Source organism: Choloepus didactylus, chromosome 5 (genome assembly GCF_015220235.1).
Source record: "Choloepus didactylus isolate mChoDid1 chromosome 5, mChoDid1.pri, whole genome shotgun sequence".
Classification (NCBI taxonomy): domain Eukaryota; kingdom Metazoa; phylum Chordata; class Mammalia; order Pilosa; family Megalonychidae; genus Choloepus; species Choloepus didactylus.
In genome coordinates this window covers 91,147,401-91,164,102 of record NC_051311.1, presented here as the reverse complement: position 1 = coordinate 91,164,102, position 16,702 = coordinate 91,147,401, and the positions used below count along the sequence as shown (strand labels likewise).

The following is a 16,702-nucleotide window of genomic DNA, read 5'->3' as shown; positions in this document are numbered from 1 at the left end:
AGGCCTCCCCAAAGCTACAGATGTCTGAAGGTGGACACTGAAGCTAGGGAAAAGCCAAAAGCCTTGCACATCTGAAAGCAGATGGCAATTTAGATGAGGGAATAATCTCTGAGCTCTTGCTGGGCTCCTTCCGTGCTCCTGTCTCCTGCCTCCTGGACCCCTGCCCCTGCTGTTTCCTGTCTAGCTCCCAAAGAAATTGTCCCTTGAGACTAAAGATATGTAAATACACCGCATGGCTTTAGAGAGAATGTACCCCTCCCTGATATACCTGCAGACAGTCACGTAGGAGACTACCTTGTATGCTATAAAGACCTGTAGAAATAAGTAGAATAAAACTTTCTTTTTGCATGGACACTGAGGACGGAGTTGTGCTCCCCTTCTTTCACAATTGGTGCCCCATGTGAGGCTCACCAATCCTGACCACGACGTTTGGAAGCTGCGCACTAAGTACAAGTGAGTTGTCTCCCGGCAGGTCAGAAGTTTTCAGCCACTCAACGAAATGGGTCAATCTCTCAGTGTTCACCAGCGCCAGGAAGTGTTAATTTTACGGCTGCTGCAGGCTAGTGAAGCTTCTGTTTCAGAAGATAATTTGTACTCTGTATTGTATAATGTTGTTCAAAATAACCCTTTGTTTCCTGAGAAAGGCACATTAGACTTAGATGTGTGGGAGTGCACTGGCCAAAATTTAAAGTGCCACTTTGAGCAAGGACAAAAAGTTTCCTCTAAAACATTTACTACATGGGCTTTTATTGGCACTGCCCTGGCCACTCTCCATATTGCCGAGACTGAGAGTTCTAAAACTAAGGTCCCTGAGAGAGAAACCGCCGCTCTCTCTGATAAATGCCTCCCGCCGCCCAAACCCTCGGTCCCCATACCGCCAGCCAATAAAGGCGGCGGGGAAATGACCATAGCCTCGCTCCTTCCCTTTTCTCCTTTACTGCCACCTTCACGGCTGCCGCGACTGCCACGACTGCCACCGCCGCTGCCTTCCCTCCCTAAAAGTGCTGCACCAGTTTTGTAATGCTGTCTTCACAAGGCAGCATTAGCCAGAAATTTTGTTTGCCTCATTATGCTTAACCAGTTGTCCAGAAATTTTTCCTAGAGTACCGGGACTAGGAAGTCCAAATGAAAGTACCTGCCACAGACACACACCAAATGCATCTGAGTTAAGATAGCTTTACCATTCAAACTTTCCCTGTGTTGGGTAAGTGTGTAATTTTTTGTTGTGTTCATTTTGCTTTCTTTTATTTCAATTAGTCTATTGTGTAGTAAACCTAATTAACTTAATCCAAGGTTCATGCATGCAAACTCAGTGGGTTTGAGCCTCACTAACTATAACCCCAGATTTATAGTTCTTTTAAATTTTGTGCAGTTTGCACAGTTTGCATTTGTGTGAAAAACCAGTGTCATAAAATAATATCTCTGCTAAGAAATCTGATAACGAAAACTTTGACTCCCTCTCTCTATAAAGAATGTTTTGTTTTGAATATTTAACATCATTCTAGCAAGTTTGATTTTGGTGGTAATAGCATGTTGTATAGAAGATATAAAGAATGTTTTTCTAATTAAGGGAAAAAGGCAAGTAACTTTGTCCTAAATGACTGATTGTTTGAGAACGTAAAATAAAGCCTGGAAGGATAGGAATGTGGGATGAAGCTCAGATGGATACAGAAAGTGGTAGAAGGTTTGTAGAAAGTGAAAAATTTATTTCTGTAGTCAAGGACGAAAGATGAATACAAAAAGCTGTAGAAAGTTTGTGAAAACAATTATTTCTGTGGTCAAAGTTAAAAAAATGGTAAAAACTAGTAATAACACTGTTTAACAATAAAACCTCACAACTTGAAGAAAAAAAGGGGTGGTTTTATAAAACAAAATAGCATTAAATATTTTAACCACTACCCAAAGCAGTAATTAATATTCAATGTTGTGAATATGTGCCTAATAATTCATAAAATATAAACATTCCTCACCGTACTGCAAGCTCCTCATGTTACGGTCTCCTACTGTTTTTATTAAGAAAAAGTTTCCTTAAATTGTTAAGGTGTTATTTCTTAATAGAAGGTTATAAAAGTGTTTTTCTAAGTTATCAGTGTAAGATGCAAAAAGTCTTTTTTATCAAAATAACTTCTTGCACTCAACATATGTTAAGTTTATCATGTCCTTGGTTGTTTAAAAATATTGTCTTCTCACTTTCAAAAAAGCTGAGTCTTTTTCTTAACTTTAACTAAATAAAAAAGTATATATTGTTTCAAACCTAATAACTTTTAACATTTTACTTTATCTAGGTCAAACTCTAAAGAATATCTTTTTATTTCCAACAGTTACAAAGAATTTATTCTTTCACCTTAGAAAAATAAATAAACTACCAAAAAATGATTAAATTCATGCAGTATAAGTTGCAAAAAAAAATGTTTAAACAATGTTATAAAAATTAAAAACTCCTAACTTCTTTTAGTTCCTAATGTGCATAACATCAAACAACAATACAATACTAATAATTATAATTTCAGTTATTTTTAAAAGGTTATCTGTCACAAAACAGTCCGATGGAACCCTGAAGCCCACCATCCTGCTTCCCAGAGGACCAATGATGCTGTAACAACTGTACAAAGAAGATACCTCCCAAAGCTGACTCCAGTGCGGATGGACCAGCCTAAGAAGACGTGGCACCTGTTCCTGAAACCCCCATGATATCCCTATGAATAAGCTTTATGTCACTACACCAAATCATAATCATAATAAAAAGGGGGGAGATGTGGAGACACAGAAGGTCCCCTGGCTTAACAAACTATAGAGCAGGGCCTCCCCAAAGCTACAGATGTCTGAAGGTGGACACTGAAGCTAGGGAAAGGCCAAAAGCCTTGCACATCTGAAAGCAGATGGCAATTTAGATGAGGGAATAATCTCTGAGCTCTTGCTGGGCTCCTTCCGTGCTCCTGTCTCCTGCCTCCTGACCCCTGCCCCTGCTGTTTCCTGTCTAGCTCCCAAAGAAATTGTCCCTTGAGACTAAAGATATGTAAATACACCGCATGGCTTTAGAGAGAATGTACCCCTCCCTGATATACCTGCAGACAGTCACGTAGGAGACTACCTTGTATGCTATAAAGACCTGTAGAAATAAGTAGAATAAAACTTTCTTTTTGCATGGACACTGAGGACGGAGTTGTGCTCCCCTTCTTTCACAGCAATATTTGAAGAGTTCATGACTGAGAATTTATCATAACTGAATAAGACACCATTCTTCAAATTCAGGAAACAAAAATAGTCCCAAATAAATAAATTTAAAGAAAAATCAATTCCAGACACATCACAGAGAAACTACAGAAACACCAAAGCAAAGGAGAAAAGAACTTAAAAGCAGCTAGAGAAAACAGAAATCCACAAAAGAAGAATAAACAAGCAGAGTTTTTAGCAGCCACAAAGCAAGACATAAAACAGTAAAACAATGTCTTCAAAGTGCTGAGAAAACATCAATTTTGAAGTGTACACAGAACAAGACAAGGATGCCTGCTGTCACTGTGTTATTCAATACTGTGCTAGAAGTGCTAGCCAGGGCAAGCCAGCAAGATAAAGAAATAAAAGGCATCCAAATTGGAAAAGAAGTAAAACTGTCATTATTTGCAGATGATATGATCTTATATCTGGAAAACCTTGAGAAATCGAGGACACAGCTACTAGAGCTAATAAACAAAGTTAGCAAAGTAGTGGGATACAAGATTAATGCACATAAGTCAGTCATGTCCCTACACACTAGAAATGACCAAACTGAAGAGACACTCAAGAAAAAGATACCATTTTCAATAGCAACTAAAAAAATCAAGTACCTAGGAATAAACTTAACCAAAGATGTAAAAGACCTATACAAAGAAAACTATATAACTCTACTAAAAGAAACAGAAAGGGACCTAAAAAGATGGGAAAATATTCCATGTTCATGGATAGGAAGACTAAATGTCATTAAGATGTCAATTCTACCCAAACTCATGTACAGATTGAATGCAATCCCAATCAAAATTCCAACAACCTACTTCTCAGACTTGGAAAAGCTAGTTATCAAATTTATCTGGAGGGGGAAGATGCCTCAAATTGCTAAAACCATTCTAAAAAAGAAAAACAAAGCAGGAGGACTTACACTTCCTGACTTGGAAGCTTATTATAAAGCCACAGTAGTCAAAACAGCATGGTACTGGCAAAAAGGTAGACATATTGATCAATGGAATAGAATTGAGAATTCAGAGATAAACCCTCAGATCTACGATTGACTGATCTTTGATAAGGCCCCCAAAACCACTGAACTGGAACATAACAGTCTTTTCAACAAATGGTGCTTGGACAGCTGGATATCCATATCCCAAAGAATGAAAGAGGACCCTACCTCACACCCTACACAAAAATTAACTCAAAATGGATTAAAGACCTCAACATTAGAGACAGTACCATAAAACTCTTAGAAGATAATGTAGGGAGGTCACTTCCTAGACCTTACACTCAAAGCACAAGCAACAAAAGAAAAAATAGATAAATGGGAACTCCTCAAACTTAAAAGCTTCTGTACCTCAAAGGAATTTGTCAAAAAGGTGAAGAGGCAGCCAACTCAATCGGAAAAAATATTTGGAAACCATATATCTGACAAAAGACCGATATCCTGCATATATAAAGAAATCCTACAACTCAATGACAGTAGTACAGATAGCCCAATTATAAAATGGACAAAAGATATGAAAAGAAATTCTCTGAAGAGGAAATACAAATGGCTAAAAAACACATGAAAAAATGTTCAGCTTCACTAGCTATTAGGGAGATGCAAATTAAGACCACATTGAGATGCCATCTCACACCAATTAGAATGGCTGCCATTAAACAAACAGGTAACTACAAATGCTGGAGAGGATGTGGAGAAATTGGAACTCTTATTCATTGTTGGTGGGACTGTATAATGGGACACCCACTTTGGAAGACAGTCTGGCAGTTCCTTAGAAAACTAGATACAGAGTTACCCTTTGATCCAGCAATTGCACTTCTAGGTATATACCTGGAAGATCTGAAAGCAGTGACATGAACAGATATCTGCACGCCAATGTTCATAGCAGCAATATTCACAATTGCCAAGAGATGGAAACAACTCAAATGTCTTTCAACAGATGAGTGGATAAATAAAATGTGGTATATACACACGATGGAATACTACACAGCTGTAAGAAGGAACAACGTCATGAAACATATGACAACATGGATGAACCCTGAAGATATAATGCTGAGCAAAATAAACCAGGAACAAAAAAAGAAATACTACATGTTACCACTAATGTGAACACTGAAAAATGTAAAATAAATGGTTTATAATGTATAAAGTGGGGGACCTAGTGATAGATAGCAATTAGTGAAGGGGAATGATAATCTAATAAGAACAGATAAGTTATTGTGGGTAAATTTAACGTTCTGGAAATGCTCAGGAATGACTATGGTTTGTTAATTTCTGGTGGGTATGGCAGGAACAAGTTCACAGAAATGTTTTTATCTTAGGTTATCTGTTTTTCTTATTCCTTTCCTGGGTTATAGTCGGTACATTTTCTTGGGGTAGAATAGAAACATGTTGGAAGTAATTCTAGGATATTTGTTATTCTAGCATATTTGTTTTTTCTTATTCCTTTGTCTTGGTTTTGTAATTCTAGGATATTTGTTATTCTAGGATATTTGTTTTTTCTTATTCCTTTGTTTTGGTTTTGTTTGAAATGGTTTTTTATTGTCTGCTTTTTTAATTTTTTGAGAAAGTTAACTTAAAAAAGGAAACAATGAAAAAAAACATGCCGAGCCCCCCTGAGGAGCTGGGGGAAAATGCAGAGGTGTTGGGCTTTCTCACCTGGATGGTTGCTGATGTTCTCACAAACATTGAGGACTGGCAGGTTGATGTGCCAAACCCTCTATCATGGCACTTGCCTTTAAAAAGCCTGTTACTGCAAAGGAGAAGCTAGGTCTGCTTATAATTGTGCCTAAGAGTCTCCCCCTGAGTCCCTCTTTGTTGCTCAGATGTGGTCCTTTCTCTCTAACTAAGCCACCCCAGCAGGTGATCTCACTGCCCTCCCCCAGCCCCCCACAGGGGACCTAACTCCCAGGGGTGTAAATCTCCCTGGCAACGCAGGATATGACTCCCGGGGATGAATCTGGACCCGGCATCATGGGACTGAGAACATCATCTTGACCAAAAGGGAGATGTGAAATGAAATAAAGCTTCAGTGGCTGAGAGAATTCAAATGGAGTCAAGAGGTGACTCTGGCAGACATTCTTACGCACTATAAAGATAACACTTTTTAGGTTTTAATGTATTGGAATAGCTAGAAGTAAATACCTGAAACTATCAAACCCCAACCCAGTGGCCTTGATTCTTGAAGACAATTATATGACAATGTAGCGTACAAGGGGTGACAGGGTGATTTTGAAAACCTTGTGGATCGCACTCCTTTTATCCAGTGGATGGATGGATGAGTAGAAAAATGGGGACAAAAAACTAAAGGAAAAATAGGGTGGGAGCAGCGGGGATGATTTGGGTGTTCTTTTTTCACTATTATTTTTTTTATTTTTATTATCACTTTTCTGGTACAAGGAAAATGTTTAAAAAAATAGATCGGGGTGAACATAAACAACTACAGGATGGTAATGTGGACTGTATATTTTGGATGATTGTATGGTATGTGAATAAATCTCAATGAAAAAAAAAGTGTACACGGAGCAAAACTGTTTTTTAGAATGAGAGCCACAACAAAACTCAGTTTCTCTAGTGCAAAGTCTATAGTTCAAACCTCTTTACCTTCTGCCAGGAGAAGCAGCAGTGGTCTAAACAATCTAAATTTGAGCTCCTTTCAAACCTCAACCAATTTTCTTTTTAACCTCACCCCATACCCTATCTTCAAAATACTTAGTGCCTCTAATTCCTAAGCTTTTCCAAGATTTCTGAGGTCAAATAAGCTTGCTCTGAGGCTTAGGTTTCAGCCTTCTCTGGTATGCTTAGTTATGTGTAAACCTATTTACTATGCAATTCCAAATTTTACAGGTCTCTCATCTGCTTAGTCCTTATGAGTTTGACTTTTTTGTTCCTTCAATGTCATTCAGTCATTTAACTAAAAATCCCTGTGCCGGTTTGAATGTATTATATGTCCCCCAAAACGCCATTATCTTTGATGTAATCTTGTGTGGGCAGACATATCAGTGTTGATTAGATTGTAATTCTTTGAGTGTTTCTGTGGAGATGTGTCCCACCTAACTGTGGATGATGACTCTGATTGAATAATTTCCATGGAGGTGTTACTCCGCCCATTCAGGGTGGGTCTAAATTAAATCACTGGAGTCATATAAATGAGCCGACAAACAGAAGGAACTCAGTGCAGCTGAGAGTGACATTTTGAAGAGGAGCTACAGCCAAGAGGGACACTTTGAAGAATGCACAGAAGCTGAAAGTAGCTGCAGATGAGAGACAGTCTGAAGATGGCTGTTGAAAGCAGACTTTTGTTCTGGAGAAGCCAAGAGAGGAAGAATGCCCCAAGAGCAACAAACAGTGACATTTTTGAGGAACTGCAGCCTAGAGAGGAATGTCCTGGGAGAAAGCCATTTTGAAATCAGAACTCTGGAGCAGATTCTAGCCATGCCTTCCCAGCTAACAGAGGTTTTGCAGACACCATTGGCCATCCTCCAGTGAAGGTACCCAATTGTTAATGATTTACCTTGGACACTTTATGGCCTTCAGACTGTAACCATGTAGCCAAATAAACCCCCTTTATAAAAGCCAATCCATTTCTGGTGTTTTGCATTCCAGCAGCATTAGCAAACTATAACAATCGCAGAGTGATCTTTTTCATCTACAAATTCACTAAAAAAGTCTTTGCAACTCAATTTTATTGCCACACCAGCTCACTTCAACATACCATCTATAACTGTACTCAAAATAACAAAATACTATTACATTATAATAGTACATACCAATACAAATAAGATCTTATATACAAATGTTTTATTTGATTGTGCATTTAACCATTTCCTATAGTATCCTAAATTCATAAATTTTCCCTTTAGAGAAATTAAAATGTAAATACCTTTTCATGTTTCTTTAGAAAGTTGGTTTTCTTGATTTTTCCATGATGCTACAAGTAAAGAAAAAAAGTTTAAGATGAAAAAAGTTACAAACATTGTTTTTTTCAGTTTTTTTAAAACAGCATACCTAATACTAATTTTTGCATCTTAGACTTTTAAATTTTATTCTTATCTTCTATATATTTGTCACAGATTTTTATTAGACAGGAGGTTACATTTGCACATAAAGAAAGACGTTTTAAAATAAAATGGTGATACTTCCTAAAAGAATTTACTATACTGATTTATTACAGCATATTGATTGCTAAGAAAAGAGAACTTCCAAAGATAAATGGGTTTTTATTCATTCCTTAAAGAAAATTGGTAACACACAATAAACACTGATTGCGAGGTTTTCAGTTAGGCACTTGGAATTCAATAGTGAAAAAAATAGATGTAGTCCCTGTCTTCATGGGGCTAGAGAATAGCGGGAAGAATAGACAAAAGAATAAATAAAAATTTATACGAAGGTATTTTACAAGCCCAAAGAAGGAAACAAGTAAGACATAAAATGTGAAGCAGAAAACAATAAAGGGCCTACTTAAGATAATGTGTATGGGTAAGACTTCTGTAGGAACAGGCTTTCCAGAATGATGGAACATGTACAAACACTTTAAGGAAAAAAGAGATTGGAACAATTCAGGAAGTGGAGAAGGCCAATGAGAAGAGAATATGGAGGGTGAGGAAGAAAGTAGCCCACTCTGTAGCTAGAGAGGAAGCCAGGAGTCAGATGGGCCAGAGCCACACAAGCCATGCTAAAAAGGATTAACAAATATGAAGGTTATCTCAGGGCCATGGGAGGCCCCAGAAGAGCTTTAAGCTGGGAGTGACCTGACATAATGTGACCACATAAATCCTACTGCTTTGTGGGGAACGGAAAGAAGCAAACCAGATCAAAGGCTGCTGCAAAATACTAAGTAAGAGAATAAGGCAAGAGAATAAGGCAGTCTGGATTGACAGTGAGGGCAGTAAAGATGGATTCTAGATGTATTAAGCAATGGTAATTTGCAGGTCTTACAAAGGTACGATTAGTTATAAAATCTTTGCCTCCTTTTAGACCAGCAACCATAACTTAATCTAAACTAATATGCACAGAAGGTATTATTATAAAATAACATTTCAAATGGCTTTCAATGTAGAAATACTTAGGACTTTCCAATTACTTTTACTCAAATATTAAAAGTATTAATTGCTCTATCATGTTTAAAACAAACTCTAAGGGAAAATATTTGATTTAGTTTTGTTTCAGTTACATAACCACAAGAAGATTTCATTGCTTATCACTTAAAAGTGCTGTCTGAAGTCTGAAAGACAGATGAGAAAATAAGTTCTGAGACATCAGGAAGAAAAAACAAAAGCCTACTATATCCTAGGAAAGAGTAGTTAGTCCCCAAAGCAAAAACAAAAAATCAACCAATCAACCAAAAAAAAAGGTATAACAAACATGTTTAATGCTACTAAATCTTGACTTTCCATAAATTAGAGGAATGAATGTAACATATAAAAGGAAATCCAAAGTTATTTGTCTTTGATTATATATCCCAAATTGTCACAATGCCTTAGACCCCAACAATTCTTCACTAAATTTGTTAACAACCTGGAAAAACAAAGAGAAAGATTCCAAAGGTTTCCAAAGGAAAACATAATTCATGTAAATATAATTTAAGTGTGAAAGTACTTCAAAGAAGATAAAACAACTTGAGTATTAATCACAATTAAGATCCTCTATCTGCAGACCAATGTTTCTATGAGAAACCTCTAAAGAGCCCAATTCTTTAGGGCCTCTAAAATATAAATGAAAAGAGTAAGAACAGTGATCATTACAATTACAAGGAAGAAATAAAAACAATGAAACACTATTTAGTTAAACAAAGTAACTTAGTTTATGTACTGAAAGTTCTGTCCTTGAAATTTCCAATGAAACTAGTCTAAAATTATACTAGATAGAAAGGATGCTGTGTTCACTTTCCCCATCTCATAAAATATTCAATTTGCTATAATAAACTCATATTAAAACTTGCTAGTTATTACTAAATAAAAAAGGAATATAATTCTTGAATGACAATTATTTAACTTACAATTTACTTTCATCTAAGGACTTACGATAAGAATCAAAAAAGAGCTATTTTAATTTTTTCCCAGAGGAAAGATTTTTTAGGCTTCACAGTAAAATCCTGAATTTCCAAACTGAATAGTCTTCTAAGAAAATAAACAGCTTTAATAATAATTCAATTTGCATTTTGTTTCTTTCAAACAGAAAACAGTTTCAAACTGGGATCTCTGACTAACATACATGCAGCAGAGGCTCCTGAATGTCCTGGATAATGGACATGGAATACAAGGTGCTATAGTAGGAGCTTTAGGACAACTAATGAGTTCTACGCTTGAAAACATTTCCATCCCCCACACTTTAATCAAGACTTCATTTAGTGTTTTTAAATCGCCTTCCTGTCCCTCCATAGGGATAAGGGATCTGAAACTGTTTTGTAAATGACCCACTACCATCCATACACATGTAAGGGGCGGTTACTATCAATATCTGCAAACTCCTTTATCAAGCTATTTCTAGACAAAACTGGATTCTTCAGACCTCCAAATTATTGACATATTTTTAAAATCTAGAATTATGACCTAAGGTACATCTGATTTCCTCTCATCTGTGAAGGTATGTACTGCCCTGAAGTTTCAGGCTGTGACCTTAATTTAAAACCTTAAAAGAATGAGCCCTAATTACATAGCAAGCAATCTCTTATTCTATTCTCTCTCCCTTAAAAATTTACAGGTGTTAAGTTTCAAAATATTTCTGGAATATTAAAAAATAAAGTGAAACAAAAAACATTTTACTATATTACCTTAAGGAAAAACCTCTTATCAGTTCTTGCTGGATTGTATGAAGCAAGGTATGCAGCAATTAGAATAAATTTAGAGTAATATGGAAGTTCCACATGAGTATAAGCTGAGAGACCTACAAAACAAAATACTTTTATGACGGTATCTTTCAGACTACCATCAGATTTCAAGTATCTCCTCTCACTTACCTTTTGACTTCTTCATGGCATTCTCTAGTCAAAATGACCTACTCCCTGAGTTTGGAGTTCCATGATGACAACAATGATAAAGAACAGCATTATTAATAAACCTTGCTCATCCTGTTACTTTGTTTGGCTCCTCCCATTATCAAATCTAAAATTCCTACCCATCCTTCCCTACAACACCACTATCTCCCTGAAGCCTTCCGTGATGCTTCCCCCCACACCAAAACAGGAATATTTGTCACTACTATGAATTTCTACTTTATGAATTTCACTTACAACCCACATAATGTTTTACCTTAAATTAACAGTTAATTATACATAAATTACATCTCCTATTTAGCAATACTGTTCACTTAAGAAGCCACATCTAATATGTTTTTTGATTCCCTACAATGCCTTGCACATAAGAAATAATGAATGAATGGATAGATAAAACAATGTAGTCAAATCAAGCATCACTGATTCTTAAGCAAAGGGAAGAAGGCATCTGATATTTGCTGAATACCTACTATATACCAGACACTGTACAAGGTCCTTTACTTAAGCATAGTTTTAAATCTTTACAGTAACTTAAAGTTAGATATTCTTCTCATTTACAAATGAAGAAACTGAACTGGGTTCAAGGTCTCATAGCTAGGAAGTAGTACAGACCAACTGTTGCACATTTTCCTAACTCCAGCATCTGTATCTTTCCATTACAACATGAAACAAGAAATCACTTGTACAGCATCTGGAGCATTTAGAAACCAAAAGAGAATCTCAACACCACCATTTCTTATCACTTCCCCCAATCACAAGCCACTGACCTGTTTTTTTAAATAAGAACTTTTTAAAAATTCTCTTTCACTTTTTTTTTTTTAAAGGAAAAGTAGTTCTATTTAGGAGAAATCCAAAGTAAAAATTTACTTAACACAAAAGCACAAAGCTTTCAAAACATAACCGACTGAAATGCATCTCCCAAACTGGGTTAACATAAAATTGGATTTCATTCTACAAAACTCATGAAATACATACTTTCTGAGATGAAATTGTGTCATATAATTGATTTTAACAAAAGCATTTAAAGAAATATAAATTGCTTGATTTTCACATGACATAATCCAACATGCAGAAAATAGCAAACCAGTATTCAAACTTTATTTCCCTGCATTAAACTAGAGCTTCATTTAAAGGAATATCATTAATCGAAATATCATTATAGCTTGAAAAGTAAATCCTCTTTTATAACACTATTTACTGACAGGATGTTATCTTTAGTATTATGTTTAGTATCTTCAGTATTAGTAATCAATTAAAGAAGTGTTTCTGGTAACTTGTCTCAATATTTTCTTTATACCTTTCAGTTGTCCTGGATCAGTGTCATCTTTCTGTAGCTTTTCCCACTGTGAACTGCAAGAAAATAGGAAAAATGGTTTGAAAATATATGAAATCAACATACTGTACTTAAAAAAATGAAAAGTTTTCAATTTATTGAAGAAATAGTTTCAATTTCCTTATGAACAAGAAAAATAATACATATGATATGCATGTTTACACCTCTACAAAATCATTTAGTATATGTCAGAACAATAAACTTAATACATCAATATCCAAATGTTAATTTTTTAAATAATTTCTTTTCTTCTGATCATGATTAAAAAGCTATTAAAAAATACCAATAAATAATACCACCATTCAGTAACGTCTCCCAATGTGCCAGCTATGTATTAGACACAAGTGTAATATATGATTTCTAAACTCCCTAACAATCCCGTTAAAGTAGGTATCATTACATCAGAAGATGGAAGCCCAAGGGTTAAGCTGTCCGAAGACACCTGTCAGCTAGCAGTGGAGCGAAGAGTTGAATTTTTGTCAGATGCCTGCAGAGGTCATGCTATTTCCACTGCCCCATCCCAGCCTTACTTGTAATTAAAACTATTAAAAGGCACAAAAAGTTACCAAGAATATGAAACAGTTATGATGAAAAAATCACAACGAAAAACCCAGGAGATGGTGTTTTTAACCTTGTGACTTAGAACAAATCAATAACCTCCTCTTCTAAAAATAAGGCAGTAAGATGTAATGATTTGTAAGCCCCCCCAATTCTGAAACTCTCTGATCTAGCTCTTACAATGCCAATTTAAAAATAAAGCCAGATTAGAACAATTAAATACCCCAAATCAAACTGTATACATTTTTTGAAATCTGCAAGTATAGCTAATAGTTCTGGGAATATAGCAACATGGGAAACATCTGATAGGCTACTAATAACCTATGTGGAAAACACACCTGGGAAAACAAGTTGACTTTCAAAGTAGATCATTTCTTCTACTTTACAGTGGAACAGTGTTTCACTGATTGTAAGGCATTTTCACACTCACTACTTCTTTCAAATGCAAATAAATAATTTTTTTTATCAGTTACAATGCTATAACCTGGACTTCTAAATGGTCTAAACTGATAAGGTTTTCTTATATAACAATTGCCTGTCTAATGTTATTATTAAAACAGCCAAACTTTAATGGGGACTAACGTTTAATAAATAAAAAATTAATTTAGCGGGGGACTAATGTTTAATAAATGTCTATTATGAACTCAATTCTTAACATACCGTAACTACTCCTCATAAATTGAGATAGACAGTATCTCTTATGTTTTTATAAATAACAAGACTGAAGTTAGTTAATTTGACTAAGGCTGCAGAGCTTCTAAGGAGTGGAACCAGAGTTTCAACTATAATCTTCCTGACTAAAAAGTCCATGCACGTTTTTCTGGAAAATTGTGGAAAGACGGTGGAGTAGGGAGCACTAGGATTCAGTTATCCCACCAGAACAGCTATTAAACAGGCAAGAACTGTATGAAACATTATTTTGAAACTCTGGAGCCAGGAGAACACCATACAGTATCCAGGGAAGAACAGGAGGAAAAGGCTGGTAAAAACCAGTACATTACTCTCTCCACACACGTGGCATTACCATCCCCTATCCCCCACTCTCATGGCAGGCCACAGTGGGGTACAGCCTCTGGCTAGTCCGCTAAAGACAGGGACATAAAAATCTTCTTCCCCAAGACCAGAGGTGGGCACAGCTGATTGTTGATCATGGCTTCTGATTAGTGACTTGGATAGCTGGAGGCCTGGCTCTGAGGGCAATCACTGTTTCAACCCACTCAGGATAAAGATGGCATGGAGGAGACTTAAAAACACTACACTTCCTCAGGGCTGCAGGGGACAGTTATTTGAAGGGTGGCATTTGCTGGGCAGGTCAAGAAAGCTTTGCTTTAGGGAGCTTTGAAAGAAGCTCTTGATTCCCCTTCTGATTCCCCCTCCCGCCCCTGCACAGAGTACTTTGGAACCAGTCTGCACCCCCTTCCTAGATCCCTAGCCCTGTTTCCCCTGGGAAAGCGTAACTTAGGAAACTCCTCTACTGTGAGCCCTGCCTACCAGAATTTGCCCTCCAGGAAAAAGCAACTTGAGACAATGAAAGGAGCATAAGAAACTATAGAGAACCTAAGATGGCGGCTAGGAGAGACAGGGCAAAAAAACACCTCTGTGAAAAATACTAGATAGAGGCCAGAAAGTAACCCAGAAAACCAGTTCCAGTGATGCACCAGCTGGACAAGGTCTGCTAAATCTACAGGGACCATGCACGTGGTGAAACCAGGATTCTGCGTTCTGAAATGAGTGAGTGCCCGGCAGCCACACTGCAGTGTGGGGAAACTGTGGGTTGGCATTTGGAGGTGGACTAGTTCTTCTTTAAAAAAAACCAAAAGCGGCTGACAAATACAGTGAAGCACGGCAGGAAAGAGCTGTGTGAACACCTCAATATCTGGCGTGGAAGATAGCCTTTTGCGCACCCACTGCTAGTTGTCTCAGAGTGAGGAGGGAAGAGGGGAGCCAAAAGGGGTAAAAAACCATGCCCCTTGCAGCCATCTTCCCAGCAGGCTAGGAACGCTCCTGCCCAGTGTCGGAGCCACAAAGAGCTGCGCCAAGGGACCCAGAGTGATGGGAAGTGTTTCTGGCAACACTGTGCACATGCCACAGTATCGGGCATGGACAATAGCCTTTCCCGCATCCACAGCTAATTGTCCTGGAGCTGGGAAGGCAGAGCTGTGTGAAAATGGAGAAATTAACACACCCCATACAGCCATCTTTATAAGAGGCTGGGAATGCCCCTGCACGGCCTGGCGGCCCAGGGCTTCCCTTGAGGGATGGCATGCACTTGTGACATAGCACAGCCTTCCCTCAGCAGAGGCCCTAGGAGGGCACGGATGGGAAGAGGAACCCACCCGGAAATCCCAGGGATCGTAAGCCAATACCAAAGACTTGTGGGTCAGCGGCAGAGACAGTCTGTGGTGAGACTGAAATGAAGGTTTAGACTCTTGCAATAGCCTTCAATCTCCAGGAACACCTGGGAGGTTTGATTATTAAAGCTGCCCTGCCTCCATAACCACTCAGACACACGCCCCACATTCAGAGTGGACAGCACCAACAACACACCCGAACTTGGTGCACCAATTGGACCCCATAAGAATCTGATCCCCACACACCACAAAGACAAAGTTGGGGAGAACTGACTTGAAGGGAATAGGTGACTTGCGGACGCCATCCAGTGGTTAGTTAGAGAAAGTGTACGCCATCAAGCTGTAGATCTGACAAATTAGAGATTGGTGTCTGAATAATCCTTCATATCCTAAAAGAACTCTATCAAGTAAAGCAAATGCCAAGAGCCCAAAAACAACAGAAAAATTTAAAGCATATAAAGAAACCAGATAATATGGATAACCCAAACCCAAACACCCAAACCAAAAGATCAGGAGACACAGTACTTGGAGCAATTAATCAAAGAACTAAAGACAAACAATGAGAGCATGGCACAGGATATAAAGGCCATGAAGAAGACCCTAGAAGAGCATAAAGAAGAAATTGCAAGAGTAAGAAACTATAGAGGCAGAAAGTCTGGGGCAAAGGCTTTCTTGCCTTAAATACCCAGGTGAGGGAAGTTTGTTTCCTGGGAAATAAAGGGGGCATTCAAACTCCTATAAACAGGGAAAACTCCAAAGCTACTAACATTCACACACCTAGGAAAAAACACAGGCCCAGAAAAGACCTACCTAATAGGCAGGGTGAAGATCAAGAAAATCTCATTCTTATCACCAGCTGGTTACAAAATCAAGAAACAGACACATCAGGGAATAAATCCCAGAGTTGACATATTAAAATATTAAAATGTACAGTATTCCAGCTGCTTGAGATATACCTGGAAGATCTGGAAGCAGGGATGCAAACAGACATTTGTACATCAATGTTCATAGAAGGCATTATCAACAATTACCAAAAGATGGAAACAACGCAAGTATTCATCAATAGATGAATGGATAAACAAAACTGTGGTATATACATACAATGGAATATTTTTCAGCAGTAAGAAGGAATGAAGTCCTAAGGCATGTGACAACATGGATGAACCTTGAGGACATTACGTTAAGTGAAATAAATCAGACACAAAGGACAAATATTGTATAATCTCACTGATATGAACTAATTATAATAAGCAAACTTGTAGACA

At 37.4% G+C, this 16,702-nt stretch overlaps 1 protein-coding gene across 1 annotated transcript in view; it reads right to left on the bottom strand.

The window, feature by feature from the left end:
- The window catches only part of ORC5 (origin recognition complex subunit 5), a 92,339-nt gene that overhangs the window by 33,926 nt on the left and 41,711 nt on the right, over window positions 1–16,702 (bottom strand). The window contains exons 9-11 of the mRNA XM_037836465.1: window positions 12,493–12,545; window positions 10,974–11,086; window positions 8,085–8,132 (exon numbers count right to left, since the gene is read on the bottom strand). Of these exons, the coding sequence (XP_037692393.1) occupies window positions 8,085–8,132; window positions 10,974–11,086; window positions 12,493–12,545 (214 nt within the window). The remainder of the gene's footprint in view (window positions 1–8,084; window positions 8,133–10,973; window positions 11,087–12,492; window positions 12,546–16,702) is intronic.